Below are 24,435 nucleotides of genomic sequence, written 5' to 3'. Positions count from 1 at the left end.
GGTGTCTATTGAGATAATCATATGGTTTTTCTTCTGCAGTCTGTTAGTGTGGTGTATCACATGGATTGTTTTTGAACATTGAACCATCCCTGCATACCAGGGATAAATCCCACTTGGTCTGGGTGGATGATCTTTCTGATGTGTTGTTCCCTTCTATTGGCCAGAATTTTATTGAGGGTTTTTGCATCTATGTTCATCAGGGATATTGGTCTGTAATTCTCTTTCAATGCTGCATCTTTCTCTGGCTTAGGAATTAAGGTGAAGCTGGCTTCATAGAAAGAATTTGGGAGGTTTCCCTCTTTTTCAATTGTTCTGAATAGTTTGAGAAGAATTGGAGTTAGTTCTTCTTTAATTGTCTGGTAGAATTCAGCAGTGAATCCATCTGGTCCTGGGCTTTTCTTTGTTGGGAGGGTCTTTATTACTGTTTAAATTTCTGTCTCAGTTATGGGTCTGTGTAGGTTTTCTATATCTTCCTGGTTCAATCTAGGTAGGTTGCGTGTGTCCAGGAATCAATTCTTTTTTGATAAAGTTTCCTGTTTGCTGGCATACAAGTCCTTGTAGTAATTTCTGATGATTCTTTTTATTTCTGTGGTGTCTGTTGTTACATTTCCTTTTTCATCTCTGATTTTATTGATTTGGGTCTTTTCTCTTCTGTTTTTTAATTAGTTGGGCCAATAGGGTGTCGATTTTGTTTATTTTTTCAAAAAACCAGCTCCTCGTTGGGTTGATTTTTTGTAATGTGTTTTTTGGATTCAATCCTGTTGATTTCTTCTCTGATTTTAATTATTTCTCTTCTACTAGATTTGGGTCTGGTTTGCTGTAGGTTTTCTAGATCCTTGAGGTGAATTGAAAGCTCATCTATTTGGTGCCTTTCCAATTTCTTGATGTAGGCACCTATTGATATAAACTTTCCTCTTAACACTGCTTTTGCTGTATCCCATAAGTTTTGATATGTTGTGCTGTCATTCTTATTTACGTCCAGAAAATTTTTGATTTCTCTTTTAATTTCTTCTATGACCCATTGTTCATTCAGGAGCATGTTGTTCAATCTCCATGAGTTTGCATATGCTCTAGGGATTCCTGGGTTGCTAATTTCGAACTTAATTCCTTTATGGTCTGAGAAGCTGCATGGTATGATTCTAATTCTTTTGAATTTGCTGAGACTTGCTTTATGGCCTAGTATGTGGTCAATCCTAGAGAAGGTTCCATGTACTGCTGAGAAGAATGTAAATGCTTTACGTGTAGGATGAAAAGTTGTGTAGATATCTGTTAGATCCCTTTGGGCTATAGTGTCATTTAAATCTACTGTCTCCTTGTTGACCTTCTGTCCTGTTGATCTGTCTATTTCTGAGAGTGGAGTATTGAAGTCCCCCAGTACTATTGTATTGGGGTCTAAATCTCCCTTTAAGTCCCTTAACAAATCTTTTAAATACACCCGTGCACATTATCAGGTAACTCTATTGGAAGTGGAGTAGCCAGGACTCAAATCGTCTGTTAATATGGGATATCAGCATTGCAGGTTGAGGCTTAACCTGCTGCACCACAATGCTTGTGCTTACTCTAGGTTCTTTTTTTTAAAGATTTATTTGAAAGTCAGAGTTACACAGAGAGAGGAGAGTCAGAGAGAGAGAGGGAGGGAGGGAGAGAGAGAGAGAGGTCTTCCATTTGATGGTTCACTCCCCAATTGGCCTCCACTGCCAGAACTGTGCTGATCTGAAGCCAGGAGCCAGGAGCTTCTTCCATGACTCCCATGTGGGCGCAGGGGCCTAAGGACTTGGGCCATCTTCTACTTCTTTCCTAGGCCATAGCGGAGAGCTGGATCCGAAGTGGAGCAGCAGATCTTGAACTGGCACTCATATGGGATGCTGGCACTTCAGGCTACGGTGTTAATCCGCTACACCACAGCACTGGCCCCCTAGTCTAGGTTCTTAAACCTCTAAGCATTTTTCTCAGTGAGTCACAAATGCAGATTGTACTGCAGATTTTCCCAAGTTTTGTTTTTGGGCAAATAATTCCATTGTTTTCATTTTAATTTTGTATAATGTTATTTCAGTTCTTCAGATTTGTATCAGAGTAATACTAGAAAAAGCCAAAAGCTGTTTTTTTATATTTTGTCTTACCTGAATTTTGTCTCTTATTTAAAGATATTTATGAGCTTGATATAGAAAGAAATTGATGGACCAAGAGATAACTTCCACACACTTATTCACTCTCTAAATAACTATACCAAACAGAGGTAGGGCAAGACTGAAGCCAGGAGTGAAGAATGGAGACTAGGTCTCCAAAATTGTGGCATCACCACTGCTTTCCCTGGTCTGCATTAGCTAGGAGCTCAAAGCTGAAACTGGCACTGTAAATCCAAGCAAGGTACTCTGAGGTGTCTAGTAAACACTAAGCTAAATGCCTGCCATGTCTTTTAAAATATTTTTTTTTTCTGTGCCATATTGGAAGTGACTGTGAATGGTGCTTTTCTGGAAATTCTCTGTTCATTCCCATCATAATTTCACTGATAGTTTCTTGCCTTTTTCCCTGAATGCTTCTGCATTCTTCTCCTTAAGATTGCTCATTCCAGAGTCAATCTTATTCCCCTTTGAGCCTTCTGTGCAGTTTCCCTTAACAGATGTGGCCCTTTGTGAAGGGCCTGAAGCTCCTGTTTTCCTCCAGCTTGGGCATTTTTCATAGCTGATAGACCATAGGTTTGACTCTGTTCAATTCTTCTGTGTAACTTTTTAAACACTCAACAAATCTAAAATGAAACCACGTCCTGCCTTCTTCCTTCATATCCATACACAAAATACACAACTATTAGTGTTGATTTTGTGACAGAGTTGATATGTTGACCAGAAATATAATATTGCAGGTGATGATAGCATTTGAAGATCTAGCTGTGTACTTTACCTGGGAGGAATGGCAGAAAATGAACAATGCTCAGAAAATCCTGTACAGAGATGTGATGCTGGAGACCTACAGCAGCCTGTTCTCCTTGGGTGAGTGACACCCAGCAGATGCCCAGTGGTAACATTTTCTTGCTCTTTGACAAATCAGTGAACACTTTACAAAGTTTAGTGATGGACTGGTATAGAATTTGAATCCATGAATAAAGTACCATCGAGGAAAGGATTCAAATTGGAACATTTGTTACATAGCTTCTGGATCAAGCTATAGTCCTTTAAATAACCCAAGATAATGATTTCACAAAGTCTAAAATTTTTTTCATTAATAGGGTCCTGCATTACCAAACCTGACTTGATCATCAAGTTAGAGCAAGGAGCAGAGCCATGGATGGTGGAAGAATACCTAAATGAGAGCCTTCCAGGTCAGTGTGCACATAATGGGCAGGGAAACCAAGCAGAAAGCCCAGGTTGTTGTAGCCACTTGTGGAGTGAATTAGAAGGTAGAAGATTTTTCTCTCTCTCTCTGTCTCTACCTCTCTTGGTAACTCATTTTCAAATAAATAAAATAAATGTTTGGAAGAAAAAATCATGAAACTACACATGAACTTGTGTAAGAACATAAACATAAGTAATAATAGACTTAAGCAGAAAGTCATGAGATTCTGAGTCCTAAGGTCAAGTAACCTCATGGGTTTTTGTTGTGGCTCAGATTTTTTTAGGACTGGAATTTGGAGTATGAATTCTCTTATTTTTCAGTATAATTGACAAACAAAAAGATACAAAAGGCAAAGGAAATTAAGTTTTCTGTGAAAATAGGAGACAGTTGGTCAAAAGTCTTCTGAAACTCAAATTATCAATTAACAATATTTATACAAATAATTGAGAGGGTATAACCAGGGCTAGCGGTTTCAGAATGAGCTAGAAAACACATTTCAAAGAATGTGACCACAACCTTGTTGGGAGTTACACCCATGGTTGTATATTAGGACTTTTCTGTATCTGTTGTAGTTCTGAGAAGCTAAAGATGTCAGATTTCCTTAGAATGTGAGGGAGCTTTCATAGAATGGAGATAAAAGCAGTTTTTCATTTGAAAAATCCCACAAATGCTTTTCCTAGGAAGACTGAACAAGAGGCAACCACAGATTCAAATCCTGTTCCTTAAATGTGGTCCTGCTTACAATAATATAAACACATTTCACTTTTCTCCATCTGCAAGTAAATGATCCAGCAAAACTCCCATATTTATGGTTAAAATATCAGAGGAGCACAAAACACACATTTTTTATAAAAGTATACTGGAAAAAAAAGATGGGAAAAACTAGTTGCTATGCAATAGGTGAATATTTCTACTAAATATTTGTCCCTTCTTTAAATCTTACATAGTTGCTTCATGTTTATGAACAGCAGAGTAGCGTGGGAGGAGAAAAAGAGAGAAAGAAATCCTCTATTAACTCACTTGCCAAATGCCTGCAACACTTACATCTAACTAGTCTGAAGCCAAAAGCCTGCAATTCCAGCTAGTCTTCTCTGGTGTGTCACAGGGTCCAAAGCACATTAACCCTCATCTGCTGCCTCCAAGTTTACATAAGCAGAGAGCTATATGGAAACAGAATAGCCAGGGCTCAAACTTACACTGTTTTGGGATGCAGGCATCCCACACAGTGAGTTAACACATCTTACAATAAAAGCAATTCTGCCATACTTGAAAAAAATGCAGGTAGTGAACACATTCATGATTGAAATTGGAAAATCTATTGGTACAATTTAATATATTAATGTATGAAAGAGGAAAACCATAAAATGGTCATTATGCCACTTGGATAAAAAGTAACTTCATTCCTTTTATATGAGTATGCCAGGAGAAACAGTATATGTGACTCAGTGACTTTTTTCTTTTTATTTCAGTTGCCATGAAAAGGGATGACATGAATACAACCAACCAGGAAAGTCAGGACAAAAATCTGAATCAAGGTGTTTTGAAAAATAGCAAGACATCAGCTCCCAACAGAGTTGAATTAAGAAAAACACTTAATTTAAGTTCAAGCCATATTCCAAAACTGTTTATCAAAAAGGGAAACTATTCAGGATTAAAACCTGAGGAATGCAATGTATGTCACAACAGCTGTCTCCCCAGTGGGCCTGATCAACTACAGGCTGGAGAGACATTTGATGCCACTAAAGTACCCTGGGACTGTCTCCAGTTCTGTGAGCCACTCAGTCAGCATCACAAGATTCATAATGTGAAGCAACCATTTGAACCTATTGTACAAGGAAAAGTCTTCACAGAAAAGATGTTCTGTAAATCTGAGAGGGTTCATATGGAAGACATCTGTAATAAATCAACTGTCACTGTTGGAGAGACAACTCAAATACAAAAAGCTTACCATGAAAATTCCAACCTCAGTATGCATCAACAAACCAACACAAGGGAGAAATTTTATGAATATATTAGGTATGTTGAACCTGTCATTTACCAATCACATCTTGTAATAAATCAAAGACTACATATAGAGAAAAAACCCTACACATGTAAACTTTGTGGAAAATCATTCAGTTCTAAATCCTGCCACACCACTCATCACAGTACTCACATACAGGAAAACCCAAATGTGTGTAATGAATGTGGAGAAACTACTTACAAGAAGTCAGATCTAATTACACATCAGAAAATTCACACATGGAAGAAACCTCATGAGTGTAGCGAGTGTGGAAAAGCCTTTTTCCAGAAATCATACCTCATAGCACATCAGAGAATTCACACAGGGGAGAAACCTCATGAATGTAATGACTGTGGAAAAGCCTTTGGCCATAAGTCAGATCTCATCAAACATCAGAGAATTCACACAGGAGAGAAACCTTATGAATGCAATGACTGTGGAAAAGCCTTTGGTCGTAAGTCATATCTAATAAGACATCAGAAAATTCACACAGGGGAAAAACCTTATGAATGTAATGACTGTGGAAAAGCCTTTGGCAATAAGTCACACCTCATATCACACCAGAGAATTCACACAGGGGAGAAACCTCATATATGTAATGACTGTGAAAAAGCCTTTGGCAATAAGTCACAACTCATAACACATCAGAGAATTCACACTGGGGAGAAACCTTATAAATGTAATGACTGTGGCAAAGCCTTTGGCCAAAAGTCAACCCTCATCATACATCAGAGAATTCACACAGGGGAGAAACCTTATGAATGCAATCACTGTGGGAAAGCCTTTGGCCAAAAGTCAGCCCTCATCAAACATCAGAGAATTCACACGGGGGAGAAACCTTATGAATGCAATGACTGTGGAAAAGCTTTTGTCCGTAAGTCACAACTCAGAATGCATCAGAGTATTCACACAGGAGAGAAACCTTATGAATGTAATGACTGTGGAAAAGCATTTTGCAATAAGTCAAAACTCAGAATGCATCAGATAATTCACACAGGGGAGAAACCTTATGCATGCAATGACTGTGGAAAAGCCTTTTGCTATAAATCATACCTTGTCTCACACCAGAGAATTCACACTGGGGAGAAACCTTATAAATGTAATGACTGTGGCAAAGCCTTTGGCCAAAAGTCAACCCTCATCATACATCAGAGAATTCACACAGGGGAGAAACCTTATGAGTGCAGTGAGTGTGGAAAAGCTTTTCTGTGCAAGTCAACCCTCATCAAACATCAAAGGATTCACACAAGGTTGAAACCTTATGAATGTAATGTCTGTGGAAAAGCTTTTGCCCGTAAGTCACAACTCAGAATGCATCTGAAAATTCACAGAGGGAAGAAACCATATGAATGTAATGACTTGGAAAGTCTTTTACCCTCATTGCATATCATCTAATTAAATGGGAAGAAATCCTATGAATGTAATGCATTTCAAAAAGCTTTTATTCAGAAGTAACACTTCATAAAAATCAGAGAATTCACATGAGGGAGAAACCTTATGACTGTAATGATTGTTGGAAAGCTCTTTGCCAAAATCACACTACACAACATCAGAGAACTCACAAGGTGGAGATTTATGAATGTTATAAATGTGGGAAAGGCTTTTGTCAGAAGTAATACCTCGTAACACATCATGGAATTCAAACAAGAGAGAGACTTTATGAATATGATGAATGTGGAAGGGCTTTTTTCCAAAGTCATTGTAACCATTGTGACTAAGCCTTTTACTGGAAATCACACCCCATACAACAGGGATTGCCATAAAGGGGAAAGGTTATAAAGTTTATTATTGTCACAAAAAGTCATTTGTCCATTTGTCAGAAATCAATCATTATAAATCAGAGCATTCACAATGGGGGTTTCTTAGGAGTGTAATACATGTGGAAATTATTTCCCTGGAATTCAGGCTTGCATAAATATAGAATTCACTAAAGTTGATGTCCTTCAAATGAAGCAAATATGAGAAAACCCTTAGCCAGAAATTAAACATCAACAACACCAGAGAATTAATAAAGAAAAATAATCAATTTAATGAATGTGAAAAAATTTCTCTGCCACAAATCAGTTGTCAGTTCACATGAAGAGACTCAGAAATGAGAAAACATTCATACATAGAAAAGTTTTGTACCATGAGTCATCTCTCAATTGTTAACTGAGAACTTGCACAAGGGAAAAGTCTTATGAATGCATTACAATTGGAAAAGCCTTTACTGTAAGGCAAACTTCCACAAAACCTAACAAGATTACAGAGAGAAGCTCTGAAAATGTAATGTGTTTAGAATTCTTTGCTGGAATCACACCTTAGCAAGTATTAGGCAATTCACATGATGAATTGTGATATAGAGTGGTTAACCATTCTTCAGAAATTCTTTTTCATACGCAACCTGCAGTTTTTGTTTCTCATTGTGATTGGAACCAAGTATCTGAACTGTGCTCTCGTGTATAAATTTTGATAAGAAATATTAAAATTGCAACAGTTGAGCAAGTTATTGCAATATTTATTTGGAATACCATCTTCATTAATTACAAAGTTATTGATGAATAGCACTTTTGTTGTCTACCCAGGATTCTTTCCCCACATTATTGTACTGCAAACCAGTGATGTGTCCACAGGTATGTCAACTGACACATGTTGCAGCCATAATACTGTACTCCAGCCTAGCATGGTGAGTATCATGTCCAGCAAAAGGGAGTGAGCTTGTGGTGACCTGTGAACTCATGAGAAATTTCAGCTTGTCTGTGTGCACATCTGGATTAGACTACACTACCCAAGGTCTATTTGAATATTCAAGTAGGTATTGTTGCACATATCACCCTCATTCTTTACAGGGACAACCTCAAGTCTTAAAAATTGCAATACTCCTTATCTCCTGAATCTCCTGTATTACTGAGTATATAATCCCTTTTAAGTCTTTTATTCCTGTTCCTCCTTTTCTAATTTTCTTTCCTCACTTCCTTATTGCCCAGAGACAAGAACTTGGAATAAATAAATAAATCTTTAAAAACAAAAGGAAAAATATTGCATGTATACTTGCAAAAATTGTGCATTCTCTTTCTGAATGAATTGAGGTAAGTGAGTGTGTTTGTTCTATGCTTTTTCAGTGTGTTTTACTTGTTCTGTTCTTTATTCCAAGTGGCATATTGTCATGTTCAGGTACTGCTATTGTCCAGTCCACTCTGTTTATCTTTGTTCTTTTTTCATTAACTGTTTAACATGTTTCCTTAGAAATATGTGTTTCTATAATTGTATTTTGACCATATTTGTTGATGCTTTTGTTAGACAAAATATGTCTTATTTATCTCCAGTAATATCTTTTGTTTTCAAGTCCATTCTGTCCAGTATTGGAATGTCCAGATAGTATAGGCAGCACTCTTATCATCATTCAGATTTTTTAAAAAAGAGTTATTTGTTTACTTGAAAGCCAGAGTTACAGAGAGAAGCAGCGGCAGAGAGTGTAATGGCATTAGAGAGCATGCTCTGTAATAGATTAGTAAAATGCCCACCAGTACCAACACTGAACTTAACAGTTTCTTCTGAAACAGTCCAATGTTCAGGACAACTTCAGATAGGCAAGACAAATAACTTTTTTTAAAAAACTTTTTTTTTTTATAAAAGATTTATTTATTTGAAAGGCACAGTTGCAGATAGGCAGAGGCAGAGAGAGAAAGAGATCATCAATGTGTTTGTTCAATATCCAGATGGCCTTAATTGCTAGAGCTGCACCTATCCAAAGCCAGGAGCCAGGAGCCTCTTCTGAGTCTCCCACACAGGTGCAAGGGCCCAAGGACTTGGCCGTCTTATACTGCTTTCACAGGCCAAAGATCAGAAGTGGAGCAGTCGGGTCTTGTATTGGCACCTATATAGAATGCCAGCACTCGAGATGACAACTTTACCTGCTACGACACAGCGCCAGCCCCATCATTCAGTTTTTTATTTATTTATTTTTTTGAAAGATTGGACAGAGAGAAAGGTCTTCCTTTTACCATTGGTTCACCCTCTATTAGCCTCTGCGGCTGGCGTGCCGATCCGAAGCCAGGAACCAGGTGCTTCTGGTCTCCCATGAGGGTGGAGGGCCCAAGGACTTGGGCCATCCTCCACTGCCTTCCCGGGCCACAGCAGAGAACTGGCCTGGAAGAAGGGCAACCAGGACAGAATCTGGCACCCTGACTGGGACTAGAACCCGGTGTGCTGGCGCCGCAGGTGGAGGATTAGCCTAGTGAGCCACAGCGCTGGCTGCATCATTCAGTTTTTGAACTATTTTTATCTTTGACTTTTTTCTTTTAAATTTTTATTGGGGCAACTGCTATGCTCTGCCAGGATAAGCAGCAGCCTACAGTGCTGACATCCCATATGGGCCCAGGTTTAAGTCTTGGCTGCTCCACTTCCCGTCCAGCTTGCAACTAATGCACCTGGAGAAACAGAAGAAGATGGCCCAAGTACTTGGGCCCCTGCACCCACAGGGGAGACCCAGAAGAAATTCTTGCCTGCTGGTTTCAGCCTAGCACAGCCCCAGCTGTTGTGACCATTTGGGAAGTGAATCAGTGGATGGAAGAGCTCTCTCTTTGTCTCTTCCTCTCTCTGTAACTCTACGGGGGGGTGGGGTCTTCTATCCACTGGTTCACTCCCCAAATTGCTGCAATGGCCAGAGCTGAGCTGATCCAAGCCAGGAAACTGGAGCTTCATCCAGGTCTCCCACATGGGTACAGGGGCCCATACCCTTGGACCACCTTCCACTGCTTTCCCAGGCCATAGCAGAGAGCTGGATAAGAAGTGGGCAGCCAGGACTGGAACTGACACCCAAATGGGATGCCAGCACTGCAGGTGGCAGCTTCATCCACTACACCATAGTGCCAGCCCCTCAGATACAGCTTTAAAAAAGTTCTCACTCTGCTATGGAATACATGGAAATTTCTCTTTGTATTAATACAAAAAAGTTTTAAAAAGTTTTTAATCCTATATACATTATATTGTTGTTAGGTTTGTGTAACCTGATAATCTGTTCCTTTTTCAAAAACTCAACTGGGAAATAGTTGTATATAATTGTGGGGTATGATGTAATCATTTGCTGAATGTTAATTCTGAAATTTTTTTTTAAGATTTATTTTTATTTATTTGAAAGAGTTACTAATACCATTGGTTGAGCTATGCAATTAACACACAATTACTCTTAGGTGTTTAAAGTTAACTGAAAAGTGATCTCTGTTAAATATAAGAGTGGGAATAAGAGAGAGAGGGGATGTACAATTTGGGACATGCTTAAGCTGACTTACCCCAAGTGGTGGAGTTAGAAATGTGCCAGGGGATTCCAATACAATCCCATCAAGGTTGCATGTACCAATGCCACCTCACTAGTCCAAGTGATCAATTTCAGGTCACAACAGACCGTAATGATAGGTCTAAGAATCAAAGGGATCACATAAACAAGACTAGTGTCTGCTAATACTAACTGATAGAATCAAAAAAGGGGGAGAACGATCCAACATGGGAAGTGGGAAACACAGCAGACTCATAGAATGGCAGTTGTCCTAAACAGCACTCTGGACTTGGAATCAGCCCTTGAGGCATTTGGATCTGGCTGAAGAGCCCATGAGAGTATTTTAGACATGGAAAGCCAAGACACTCTGGCAAAAAACAAAACAAACAAACAAAAACAAAAACAAACCTAAATGAAAGATCTTTCCGAGTGAGATCCCAGTCAAAAGAACGGGCCATCAAAGAAGGAGGTACCTTTCTCTGAAGGGAGGAAAGAACTTCCACTTTGACTATGACCTTGTTGAAATAAGATCAAAGTCGGCAAACTCAAAAGGCTTCCATAGCCTTGTCAACTCATCACTAGAGCCTGCGGAGATTGCTGACACCTTAAACAAGAGTGTCAATTTGTTAAGTCAACAACAGGAGTCACTGTGCACTTACTCCCCATGTAGGATCTCTGTCCTTAATGTGTAGTTCAATGTGAATTAATGATTTGACTACTGCTGAAACAGTAGTTGGCAATTTATGTTCCATGTGGGGTTAAACTGATGAAATCTTTACTTAATGTATACTAAATTGATCTTCTGTATATAAATATAATCGAAAGTGAATCTTGATGTGAATGGAATGGGAGAGGGAGCGGGAGATGGGAGGGTTGTGGGTGGGTAGGAAGTTATGGGGGGGGAAAAGCCATTGCAATCCATAAACTGTACTTTGGAAATTTATATCTACTAAATAAAAGTTTAAAAATGAGAGAGAGAGGAAAGGTAGAGAGAGAGAGAGGTCTTCTGTCCAATGGCTCACTCCCCAGATGGCCACAACAGTTGGAGCTGTGCCCATCCGAAGCCAGGAGCCAGGGGCTTCTTCCGGGTCTCCCACATGGATGCAGGTTTCCCACATGGGTGCAGGGGCCCAAAGTCTTGGGCCATCTTCTACTGCTTTCCCAGGCCATAGCAGAGAGCTGGATTGGAAGAGGAGCAGCCAGGACTCAAACAGGTGCCCATATGGGATGCCGGCGCTTCAGGCCAGGGCGTTAACCCGCTGCGCCATAGCGCTGGCCCCAAATTCTGGAATTTTCAAATGAGAATTATTCACATATACTTCATCTCATGTATTTTATGGTTAGAGCTTTTAAGAGCCTCTCTTAGACATTTGAAATATGAAATTCAGCATTATAATTTCCATGCTGTGCAGCACAGCTGTAGACTCATTCCTCCTATCTACTGGAAACTTTGTGCCCCTTGTCCAATGTGTCCCCTTTATCCTTACTCCACCACTTTCCCCCTACTATTCTTTCTCTAATATGCATTTCAGTTTTTCAGAATTGAAATATAAATGAGATAACATATTTGTCTTTACTTCCTTCTGAGTTTGTCACTTCACATGATATTCTCTATGTTCACGTAAATTGTCAAAAGTGACGGAATATCATTATTCAAGGCTCAGTAGAACCCCACTGTGTTTAAATGCCACATTTCAAGTCTATTCATGTGTAGGTAGATATGTCCATAGCTTCTACATCTAACTATTCTGAGTAATGTGTAATGCACATGAGAGTATGGATAGGTCTTCATTATACTGGTTCCATGTCTTTCATATATACCTTAGTAGAGAATTGCTAAAACTAATGGTATTTTTGTTTTAGTTTATGCTATTTACCAAGCTGTCTGTTTTAATATACAGTTGCATAGAGTACAGTATCTTTTCTCCATCTTCATGAGCACTTATGATTTTGTATCTTTTTATCATAGCTATTCCTAACAGGTAGAAAGTGATACATTGCTGTTCTAATTTTTTGTCTCACCAAAAATTAGTGATGTTAAGATGTTTTCAAATATTGGCCATTTACATGTCTTCTATTGGGGCATATTTATTTAAGTCCTTTTCTCCTCTTAATAGACATATTCAATTTTGTATTGATTACATGAATTTACTTAAGAAATATTCTGTTATTTTTATTAGACCTATTACTGTTTCTTTTTACATTTTAAATGATTTATTTTTCAAAGATTTGAGAGGTAGAGCTACAGAGAGAGAGGGAGAGAGAGAGAGAGAGAGAGAGAGAGAGATCTTCCATCTGCTAGTTCACTCCCTTTGCTTTCTTGACCCATGATCACAGGGCTCCCACTCTCCTGCCATCGTCATTTTCTTCCCAGCTTTCTCATTTTTCAGGGCATCATGTCTTTTTTTCTAAGTTTCTATTGGAAGCTGTCCTCTTGTCCTAGACACCACCTACAGTTATTTTCCATGTGGACTTTCTCAATACGATTCTTTAATGAGACAAGCTAGCAAGGAGTGTCTTCAACATCACCAAAGGCCCCATTCCTCTTTCAAGATATTTAAGTTGAACATAAAATCAACTGAAATGGTATATTAATTGCACCTTGAAAATCCCTTTCCTTTGCTATATTTTGTTCATTAGATAAAACAAAATTTCTACCCAAACTCAAGGTGTGGGGATTACATAAGACATGAACACTATGGATGTGGGAAAGTTAGTGGTCATTCTAGGATATGCCTATGCTGCCCCCAAGAAATCCTCATGCTTTGTATAATTTTCTTATCTAGAGGAAAAGAACTAAATGTGTACTGTTTGCATTGTGTGCTTGCCTGACTTCTAGACATTTCACAGGCTCTCAGGTGAACATCTTGATGGTGAAACACACTTTAGTAAGCTAATGGGAAGCTGAGGAAGGATTAACAATGAACTAATTCAGTTCTAAGTCTCAATCAAATTCATCAATTCTTGTCTACCTACTCATGTCTACTGTTTGTGTTTTGACTTTTTGTTTGACTCAATGCTCACTATTTAATGAGATGCTCTATTTTCTTTGTAGATAGAGTAGTTTTAAAAGGTTTCCTTAAATGAACTGATAAACAAGCAAACTAAACTCTACTGGGTTGAATACTATTTCCTTCAAATTCATGTCTACCTGGAAACTCAAAATGTGATTTTATTTGGAAATTGAATTTTGCATATCCAAGTAGCTAATCTAAGATTATTCCCCATCAGGATGGGCCCTAAATTCAATGTGTATTGTTTTTATAAGGAGGCCCCATGAAGACACACAGAAAGGAGAATGTCAAGACAACACAGGCAGAGATTAGAGATACAGCTTCTAGCCAATAAATGCCAAGGATTACAGCTCACTATCAAAAGTTAGAAGGAGGCATTCTTCTCCAGAGCAATTAGAGGGAATATGGCCCTGCTGACACCCTGATCTCAAACGTCCAGCCTCCAGAACAGAAAAAGATGTTTTTATTGCATGTTTTTATGTATGTATTTATATTTGAAAGGGGGATAGAGAAGGAGAAAGGAAGGTGAAGAGAGAAGAGGAGAGGAAGAGAGAATGGGAGAGCAAAATCATCCTTTGATTTACTCCCCAAATGCATACAGCAGCCATGGATGGACCAGGTCAATGCCAGAAGCTTGTAACTCAATCTGGGTTTCCCACATAGGTAGCAAGAACCCAGCCTCACTTGGTGCATAGAGGGAGGCACATCAGCAGGAAGTTGGACATGATAGTGTAGCCTGGATTCAAGACTGATCCCCAGGAAGCATTGCAAATGCTTGGCCAAATGCCCATCCCAATTTTGTTGTTTTAAGTCACCTATTTCGTAGTGATTTATTATGGCAGCCTAGGAAACAACATATATTCAAACACTTCCATCTTTTACTCTGAAACATCATATTCTTTATTTGTTCACTATTTGTTAGGGCAGCACATTCATCCCTGGCATTAAATAAGTCTGTCCTTCTCCAAGATAAATCTGCAGTTGCTTCAAACATTTTTCATATAACTTAATTACTACAATGTGGTTGATGTATCATGCAACTCTGCTGAATTCAATTTTATTTTTTGACAGAGTGGACAATACGAAAGAGACAGAGAGAAAGGTCTTTCTTTTGCCCTTTGTTCATCCTCCAATGGCTGCCATGGCCAGCACACTGTGGCCGGCGCACCACGCTGACCCGAAGCCAGGAGCCAGGTGCTTCTCCTGGTCTCCCATGCGGGTGCAGGGCCCAAGCACTTGGGCCATCCTCCACTGCACTCCCAGGCCACATCAGAGAGCTGGCCTGGAAGAGGGGCAACCAGGACAGAATCCGGCACCCCGACCGGGACTAGAACCCAGTGTGCCAGCGCCACAGGTGGAGGATTAGCCTAGAGAGCCATGGTGCTGGCTGAATTCATTTTTGAGTTTAATAATTTTTTACTTTCCTTTTCAAAGATATATTTATTTGGGTCCAGCATTGTTACAGAATGAATTGAGCCACCACCTGCAATTCTGACATCCAATGTGGGCACTGGTTTGAGTGCTGTATGCTCTACTTCCTATCCAGCTCTTTGCTAATGCACTGGGAAATCCATGCAAGACCCAGAAGAAGCTCCTGGCCCCTGACCCAGCCATGGCCACTGTAGACATTTGGGCAGTGAACCTGTGGGTGGACAATTTCTCTCTCTCTGTCTCTCTCTCTCTAGCTCTGCCTTTCAAATAAATGAAATCTTTACAAATGTTTATTCAGGGCCGGCGCCGTGGCTCACTTGGTTAACCCTTTGCCTGCAGCATTGGCATCCCATATGGGCTCCGGGTTCTAGTCCCGGTTGCTCCTCTTCCAGTTCAGCTCTCTGCTGTGGCCCAGAAAGGCAGTGGAGGATGGCCCAAGTGCTTGGACCCCTGCACCTGCATGGGAGACCAGGAAGAAGCACCTGGCTCTTGGCTTCGGATCAATGCAGCGCTGGCCGTGGTGGCCATTTGGGGAGTGATCCAATGGAAGGAAGACCTTTCTCTCTGTTTCTCTCTCTCTCACTGTCTACAACTCTACCTGTCAAATAAAAAAATGTTTATTCATTGTTTTCTTGTTATAAGATTTATTTGTTTGTTTGAAAGGCAGTTACAGAAAGAGAGAGTTTTCTTCCATCTGCTGGTTCACTTCCCACAAGCACTACAATAACCAGGGCTGAGCCAGGCCAAATCCAGCGGCCAAGAGCTTCTTTCAGGCCTCCACGGGGTTTCAGGGGCCCAAACACTTGGATGGTCTTCTATTTGCTTAACCCAGGTGTATTACCTGAGAACTGAAATGGAAGTGAATCTGATGGGGCCCAAACTGGTGCCCACATGAGATGCTGTTATTGCAGGTGGCCACTTAATTTACTGTGCCACAGTGTTGGGCCCTATTTGTTTTAAAAGCAGAGAGCCTGAGAGGCAGACAGATGGGGAGAGAAAGAGTGAGAGTGATAGTGAGACAGTTATCCCATCCACTAGCTTATTTCTTAAATGGCTACAACAGCCTGATCTGGGGCAGGCTGAAGCCAGCTGCCAGAAAGTACATCATTGTCTCTTACATTGGGTGACAGGCACATAGGATTGGACTGTGTGCTGCTTTCCCAGGCATATTAGCAAGACACTGGATCAGAAGTAAAGTAGCTAGGCTTAGAGCTGGCACTCTGATATGGAATGCTGACAACACAATGGCTTAATGGGCCACGAAATTCAGGACACTGAATAGTTTTATCATGAAGTCATTTCATTTTGTCATTAATTGCTCCTACTAGAAGTTTCAGCACTATATACAATTTAAGTGAGAGTAGACATCTTTGTATTTTTTTTTTTTTTGTTACAGGAAATGTTTTTAAGAAGTCAAGAGAGGGGTTGGTGCTATGTCACAGCAGGTTAAAGCCCAGGCCTGAAGTGCTGGCATCCCATATGGATGCTGGTTCAAATCTCATTGCCCCTCTTCTGATCCAGCTCTCTGCTATGGCCTGGGAAAGCAGCAGAAGATGGTCCAAGTGCTAAGACCCCTACACCCATGTGACAGACCCAGAAGAAGCTCCTGGCTTTGGATTGGTGCAGCTCCAGCCATTACAGCCATTTGGGGAGTGAACCGGTTGATGGAATGCCTCTCTCTCTCTCTTTTTCTCTAAATCTTCCAAATAAACATCACTCCCCAAATGGCTGCAACGGCTGGAGCTGAGCAGATCTGAAGTCAGGAGCCAGGAGCTTCCTCAGGGTCTCCCACATGGATGCAGGGGTCCAAGGACTTGGGTCATCTTCCACTGTTTTTTCCAGCTATAACAGAACTGGATCAAAAGTGGACTTGAACCAGCGCCCATATGCTGACACTGCAGTTGGTAGCCTTACCCACTATGCCACAGTGCTGGCTATGACTTTTTTTTTTTTAAGATTTATTTATTTGAAAGACAAAGTTACAGAGAGAGAGGGAGAGACAGAGAGAAATCTTCCTGCTGATTCACTCCCCCAAGTGGCCGCAATGACTGGGGCTGGCCCAGTCCAAAGCCAGTAGCCAGGAGTTTCATCCAGGTCTCCCATGTGAGCAGCAGCAGCCCAAGCACTTGGGCCATCTTCTGCTTTTCCAGGTGCATTAGCAGGGATCTGGATCAGAAGTGGAATAGTCAGGACTAAACTGGCGTCCATATGGCAAGCAGCAGCTTGACCCACTGTATCACATCAACAGGCCCCAGATACGCCTTTTTTGATACATTCTTTAACTTCCAAAGAGTGGAATATTTTGTAAGAAAATATCTAAGAGTTTTTAAAGAAATGGTAATCTGTTGGAATCCCGGCTCTTTCCTGTCTACATTGTGTGTGTGTGTGTGTGTGTGTGTGTGTGTGTGTGTAAAAGGTTTTATTTATTTACTTAGAGGCAGAGTTACAGTGAGAAAGACAGACAGGTTCTCCATGAGCTGGTTCACTCCCCAAATGGCTGCAACAGCTGGAGCTGGGCCAATCCAAAGCCAGAGCCAGGAGCTTCTTCGGGTCTCCCATGTGAGTGCAGGGGCACAAGCACTTGGGCCATCTTCTAGTGCTTTCCCAGACCATGGCAGAGAAATGGATCAGAAGTGGAATAGCCAGGACTAAGACCAGCGCCCATATTGGGTGCTAGCACTGCAGGTGGAAGATTAACCTATTGTGCCACAGTGCTAGCCCCTGCATTGTTTTTAGGAAATCAAATGGCCATGCTTTCTGTTGGATTTTTCTACCTGGCCCTTGTATGTTGACACTGGCCATAAGGAGGACATGATGGAAGAAGCTTGGGGTGGGGTAGCAGGACCCTTGGGGATAAGCCCTCCTCTGGGCTAAAGTCATCTCAGGCTGGGCTAGGCAGTCACAGCTATGACTGTCACTGATCTGCTGTGAGCTGGAGCTGGCTTAGATTTCACACCCCACATCAATGTCTTTGCTTTCTCTCAGTTTTCCTGCAGCTGCTCCCTCCCCCTGGGATGGAGGGCCACCCCCTCTACCCGCCCCTCCCTTCAGCTGCAGAGCCCAGCAGTTGCTTTCCTCGTGGCTATGGAGATGGCTGCATCCTAGGTTGTGCATGGGGCTTAGGTGTTATTTCCCTGTGTCTTTGCCAAGGAAATTCACCCCAGAGTTCCATTTCATGTTCTCGTTCACACTGTCAGTGGCACCTGCAAAACAGAATTTCACCAGGGGAGGTCCACCATAGGTTTCAACAGGGAGCTTTGCATTCAAGTGTAGGAGAGTGCTGGTCTCTGGGGCTGCCCCAGATTTCCAGGTGCTGCAGCCGCCTTTGGGGGGCGGGGGCAGGGTGGGGGATGATCCTTCTCACTGGCCTTCTCGGCCTTCTGCAGGCGTGGGCTGACACCTTCTGCAGAAGCCCTGATCTCAGCTGGGTGGTGCAGAGGAGCTGAAGAGGAAAGGAGTAGAATTTCCCATGGCAGACTTGGACAGTCTGTCTCCCATACACACACTGCAGCGGGTAAGCTTCCAGCTGGCATTTTTCTAGAAAGAATCTGCTGCACAACGTGTAGGCCAAGCGGCTGCCACTGCACTTCTGCCACTCCAGTGTGAATTACTCAGCTTGTCATCTGTGCACTCTAAAAGCCCAGGGACATTGCCTTTTAATAACAAGGGGAAGGGGCCAGTGCTGTGGCACAGCAGGTTAACACCCTGGCCTGAAACGCTGGCATCCCATATGGGTGCTGGTTCGAGTCCCGGCTGCTCCACTTCTGATCCAGCTCTCTGCTATGGTCTGGGAAAGCATTAGAAGATTACCCAAGTCCTTGGGCCATTGCACCCACATGGGAGACCCAGAAGAAACTCCTAGCTCCTGGCTTTGGATCGGTGCAGCTCCAGTGTTGTGGCCAACTGGGGAGTGAACCATTGGATGGAGGACCTCTCTCTCTCTCTCTCTCTCTCTCTCTCTCTCTCTCTCTCTCTCTCTCTCTCTGCCTCTCCTCTCTGTGTGTAACTCTGACTTTCAAGTAAATAAACAAAACTTTAAAAAATAATAGTGCAGGTGTGAGACAGCTCACCCACTGGTGATTAAGCAGCAACAGTGCGCCCAGTCCCCAGCTTTCACAGACTGTGGAGGAGTGTAATAGCAGGACTGGGTGCTGTAGGGGCGGCTGCTGGGCAGAACCATCCTGTGCAGGTCATTTACACCTACTTTTCAGAGGCCCTGGCACCCATTCTCAGGAACCAGATCAGCACAGAGGGGCAAAGTGTGGCCCCATGGTTTTTCAGCTATGCACACCACGTGGATCTAGAAGGGAGGCTAAGCTGTGGGTGTTCAGTATTAATCCCAGGAAATCCTTGGAGTCCTTAGATCCCAGGAAAGACTGATGTGGGGGCCGCCTCCTGCTGCTCTCCTGGTGCCAGCAGTGGCGGGGGGGGCTCCACGCTGCAGAATTGAAAGTGCCTTTCTGTTGCCATTCACGCTGTCACAGGCGAGAACAAGGAAAGCACCAGAGTCTGGCAGGGGTCCCTGTCCAGGTGTCACCAGACTGCTGGTGGTCCTACTGTGTGGGTGGAAGGACTGGGCCCAGAGTGGACCCAGGAGTGCTACCTGGGGTGGTGCCAGGCCCAGCTGTGGAGCCAGCCCCAATGTACATAGCACTATGTTGTTGCCCGAGGCAGAGCATCCCTGAAGTGGATCCAGCTGCAACCATGCCCCCGTCCCAGTTGCAGCAGAAGACAGGCGCCGTCTCTAACTCCTTGTCTCCTCCTGCTCCCTACTCCACACTTGCAGGCTCTGGCTCTGAGCATACTGGCCCCATCACAGCCAATTCAGAACAGGTACTTGCATGCTTTTGGGCCACATAGGGGCTCCCCTAGAGCGGCTGCCATGCAGGGGTGTGAGGGACATGAAGGCAGAAGGGCCTGGTCCCACTGAGACCGAGCCCAGTGCTGTGTGAGCACAGCAGTGAGCAGGGCCTGGGAGGCAGCTGGGGAGCTAGGCACTGAAGGTCCCTGAAACAGATGGACTCTGCAGGCAGGGGCGCCAGCAGGTGGCCTGGCTGGGGACGGAGGGCACGTGCGCACAGCCCAATTGGGGAAGGAGGAAATGGGAAGCCTGGGAAGGCAGCTGAGTTGCTGTCCTGCAACACTCTCAGCCTGGCAAAAGCCAGCAAGGCTCCTGAGGAGGCAGAGCCCGGTCCCAGGGGGCGTTTCAAAGCTCTTTTCTTGTTTTATCCCAAATGCTGCCCACCCTCACCACCTTCACTGGGTCTTTTTTTTTTTTTTTTTAGATTTATTGATTCACTTGACAGTTACAGAGAGAGGAGAGGCAGAGAGAGAAAGGTCTTCCATCCACTGGTTCACTCCACAACTGGCTGCTACAACTGGAGCTGGGCTGACCTGAAGCCAGGAGCTAGGAGCTTCCTCTAGGCCTCCCATGTGGGTGCAGGGGCCCAAGGACTTGGGGAAATCTTCCACTGCTTTCTCAGGCCATAGCAGAGAGCTGGATTGGAAGTGGAGCAGCCGTTACTCAAACCTGTGCCCATATGGGATGCCAGCACTGCAGGTGGCAGCTCCACTCACTAATGCACAGCACCAGCCCGTCTCCCTGGGTCTTGTTCTGATGCCCTAAGGCGGTTTTAACCCCAGATGAGGAAATTTAGATGAACTGTGGTAGCTGACTTGTAGATGAATCCACATAGAGTTTCTTTTCAATTTTGAGGATAGGACAGACCCCACTGTGGGGCAGGGAACGTCCCATCTGCAGGCTGTACAAGGCCCGTGGAATCATTTGATCTGATGGGACTGGAAATGCATAGTACTTCCATCGCAGGCTCATTTTGCAGTTGATCATTTTGTACAGCCTGAGAATGAGGCTATCAAGATCCAAATGGTGCTTGCAGGCTGGAAGAGAGAGAGAGGGAGAGGGAGAGGGAGAGGGAGAGGGAGAGGGAGAGGGAGAGGGAGAGAGAGAGAGAGAGAGAGAGAGAGAGAAGGTTCCTCTTCCTCATCCCCTCATCCCTGGCATCCTTGCTAAAACAGCTCCAGCATGTATGTGTAGGTAGCAGCAGTGTGGTGCCAGTGCTGAGCCCCTTCTCACTTCTCCCTGGTGCTGAGTAGAGGAGCATGTTGCAAGCTGGAGGGGTGTGGATGTCACACAGGTCTGGCTCCAGGACCACTTGCCATTCTCTTTGGGGTTTCCATCTCCGGTCAGCTACCAGTCACCCTGAGGCTCCCAAGCAGGATATGGAGAGAGAGGAAGAGAGAGAGGCTGTGAGTAGTGTTTGCTAAAAGTCCCTACTCCCAGGGACCATCCTTGGTGGGAACCTGTTCAGAGAAGAGACCATGGCTGGACCCTGAACTTGGTTGCCTAGTAATGAAGAGAAGAGTTCAACACCATCCTGGCTGTGCTGAGGGCTAAGGCGAAGGGCACCAATGCTAAGGCAGGACAGACAGGGCCCAGCAGCTGTCCCCACCTAAGCCAGTCTCCAGCAGCAGTTTGCCTTCAGGTGCACTAAGGGCTGTGCTCAGATGTTTCTGGGCTAATTTACCCAGGCCAGGCTTCTTCCTTTGGCGGCCATGCTTTGAATTTGAGGATCCTTTGAATTTGACAAGGATTAGAGGGGGGAATAAACAATCTCCGCTAAGGAAAAGGATTTCCTCTTCGCCACCTTTAAAAAGAGAAAGGGGGAAAATGCTTTTCCCTTTGTAAATGTCAGTGTGTCTGAGAAGCAGGCAGGGTGTGCAAGCCGCCGCAGCTGCCACCACCACCACTGTAAAACACACACACACACACACACTGCCTCCAGCTCCAGTGCAGACAGATCATACGCAGTCTAAGGTGACCAACCTGGACATTCTCCCACAAGAAAAAATGTGAAACATCTGATTTAGACCTAGTAGGGTTTTTTTCTATTTGTTTATTTTTAAGATTTATTTATTAGGGTCAGCCACCAGCATCCCATATGAGCACTGGTTTGAGCCCTGGCTGTTCCATTTCCAATCCAGGTCCTGTTAATAAATACATAAAATATCTTTAAAAAATAAGATCATAATTCAATTTTTTAAAAATGATATATATAACAAATTACATAATAAATTATATATTATATATAATAAATATAGTGTATTTTTATATATGCATATTTGAAAGGCAGAGACAGGAGAAGATCCACTGGTTCACTTCCCCCCGAAAGACGAACACCTGGGGCTGGGTCATGATGAAGCCAAGAACCTGGAAATCCATCCTGGTCTCCCATGTGGGTTGCAGAGACTCAAACACTTGGGCCATCATACGCTGCTTCCTTGGTGCCTTAGCAGGATGCTAGATAGAAAGTAGAGTAGCCAGAGGCTGGCACTGTGGCATAGCAGGTAAAGCTGCCACCTGTAGTGTGGCATCCCATATGGGCACTGGTTCATGTCCCAGCTGCTCCACTTATGATCCAGTTCTCTGCTATGGCCTGGGAAAGCAGTAGATGGCCTAAGTGCTTGGGCCCCTGCACCCATGTGGGAGACCCAGAAGAAGCACCAGTCTCCTTGCTTCGGATCATCCCAGCTCCGGCTATTTCAGTCATTTGGGGAGTGAACCAGCAGATGGAAGCCCTCTCTCTCTCTCTCTCTCTGCCTCTGCCTCTTTGTAACTTTACCTTTCAAATAAATAAATAATATATAAATAAATAAATCTTAAAAAATTAGAGTAGCTAGGACTCCATTCAGGCACTCCCATAAGGAAGCTGCCTAACCTGCTGTGCCCCCAACATCCACCCTGCCCAAGACCTCCCCTTTAGTTAAACAGGAAGTTTAACAGCAGGCACAGTTCCCACCCCTCACCCCGATGCCTGCACCCAGGACTGTCCTGAAGGACGCAATGTCAAGGTCAGAAAGGACCTTGACTAGGTCAGCCTTCCGTGCTGAAAGATGGGGTCCCAGAGCCTGAGACAGCCTTGAGGTCCTCACTGCCTCTGTGCTCTAGCCAGCACACCACTTACTGTGTAGTCCCCCAGGACAAGGGCCTGGCACCAGGGAGGGTCATGAAGACACACACTGCACTGGCATTGACCTTTGTGGGCTCAGAGGGTGATTTTTGTTGCAGTTGTCCCAACCCGGGACCTTGTCTCAGCTTTTGACTGTGGCGGGAGGGACTGGTGGTGCCCTGACCATTTGCTGGGGGAAGTCACCTCTGCAGTGAGAGCATGTCAGAGGGCCCCGGCGCTAGCCTGTAGCCACTTTGTATCACTCAGTGGTTCCACTTCTCCCAAGTGGATGGACTCAGGTTTGGGATTTTCTTTTTTACATAGAGAGATTGACAAATAGACTTGGACACAGATTCTGTCTGCTGGTCTACTCCCCATATGCCCACAGTGACCAGGGTTTAGTGGGGGGTCTGGGTTAGACCAGGAGCTGGAAATTCAGTTCACATGAGTGGCAGGAACCCAGCTGGCTTGAGCCAACACCACTGCCCTCTGGCTCTACATTAGCGGGAAGCTGGAGTCAGGAGCCTGAGCTGGAACTGAAACCCAGGAACTCTGGTTTGAGGCATTTTAGCAGCTAAGCTGAATGCTCCCTGGGCTTGTGTTTCAATATTCCAGCTAGTGCTGGAGCAGCGTAACAGGAGTGAATGGGGCATTTTCACCCAAGAGCCCATGAATCTCAGCTTTACAAAGAGCCCGGAACCACAGCTGGGGCCAGCCCTGTTCAGGCTGTGAGCACCACAGGGCGGTGGCAGGTGCATCCCTCTCTGCTTCCTTCTGCCTTCTCTTCCCGCTATGTTAGAGAGGTAGAGATCAGGCCAGTCAATTCACAACACCAGTGACAGAGTAAATGTGGCTCCAGCAGCATCTGTCTCCTGAGGCTGAGCTCCCCTCGCATCATAGGGGCTGGGATGGGAGGTGTAGCTGCCTGAGTTTGGTCTTGCCCTGCCTTTTCCTAGCTAGGGTTAAAATCTTCTAGTAATTGTGGGGCAAATTACGGCTGATGGTAGACAAGGAAAGTGCCTTGGGCATCCTGGAGGAAGCTTACATCTGGTGCTCTCAGAACAGGTGCTGGTGGGATAAATCCATCACTTGCAGTGCTCCTGCCTCTCCTCTTACCTTGCACCTGCTCACATGCCCATCTAACATTCTCTCAGGTGCTGAACTAGGTGACTGAAGACAACCTAATAGACCTGGGCCCCGGGTCTCCAGCCACGATCAGCCCAATGGTGGGTAGCACGGTGCCCCCGGTGTCCCTCTCTTCCCAGTTTGCAGACCTGGGTGAGTGACTCATATTGGGGTTGGGGGAAAGACTTAAAGAAAGCACCAGTGTGTCCCTGGGTCTTTGTCAATTGCACCTCTCTGAGTCCATAACTCTGGCCCTGGCGCTTGAAGTTTAAGCCTGTGTTGGCAGATAGGCTGGGGGGCAAGTTCCAAGGG

At 43.8% G+C, this 24,435-nt stretch overlaps 1 protein-coding gene across 16 annotated transcripts in view; it reads left to right on the top strand.

The window, feature by feature from the left end:
- LOC100353215 (zinc finger protein 717) overlaps nt 1-8,348 on the top strand; it is a 54,173-nt gene extending 45,825 nt beyond the window's left edge. For 7 of the 16 annotated variants that reach the window (XM_008274894.4, XM_070048730.1, XM_070048749.1 and 4 more), the window contains exons 2-4: nt 2,861-2,987; nt 3,224-3,316; nt 4,800-8,348. In XM_008274894.4, the coding sequence (XP_008273116.2) occupies nt 2,861-2,987; nt 3,224-3,316; nt 4,800-6,727 (2,148 nt within the window). In that variant the 3' untranslated portion in view covers nt 6,728-8,348. Of the gene's footprint in view, nt 1-2,860; nt 2,988-3,223; nt 3,395-4,799 lie in introns of all 16 variants that reach the window. The other 9 variants (XM_051833687.2, XM_051833688.2, XM_070048737.1 and 6 more) reach the window with 2 other exon arrangements.
- Nucleotides 8,349-24,435: the final 16,087 nt, after the last annotated feature.

This window comes from Oryctolagus cuniculus, chromosome 1 (assembly GCF_964237555.1).
Source record: "Oryctolagus cuniculus chromosome 1, mOryCun1.1, whole genome shotgun sequence".
Lineage (NCBI taxonomy): Eukaryota > Metazoa > Chordata > Mammalia > Lagomorpha > Leporidae > Oryctolagus > Oryctolagus cuniculus.
The sequence above is the reverse complement of the archived record's forward strand: the minus strand, read 5'-3'. Positions and strand labels throughout refer to the sequence as shown.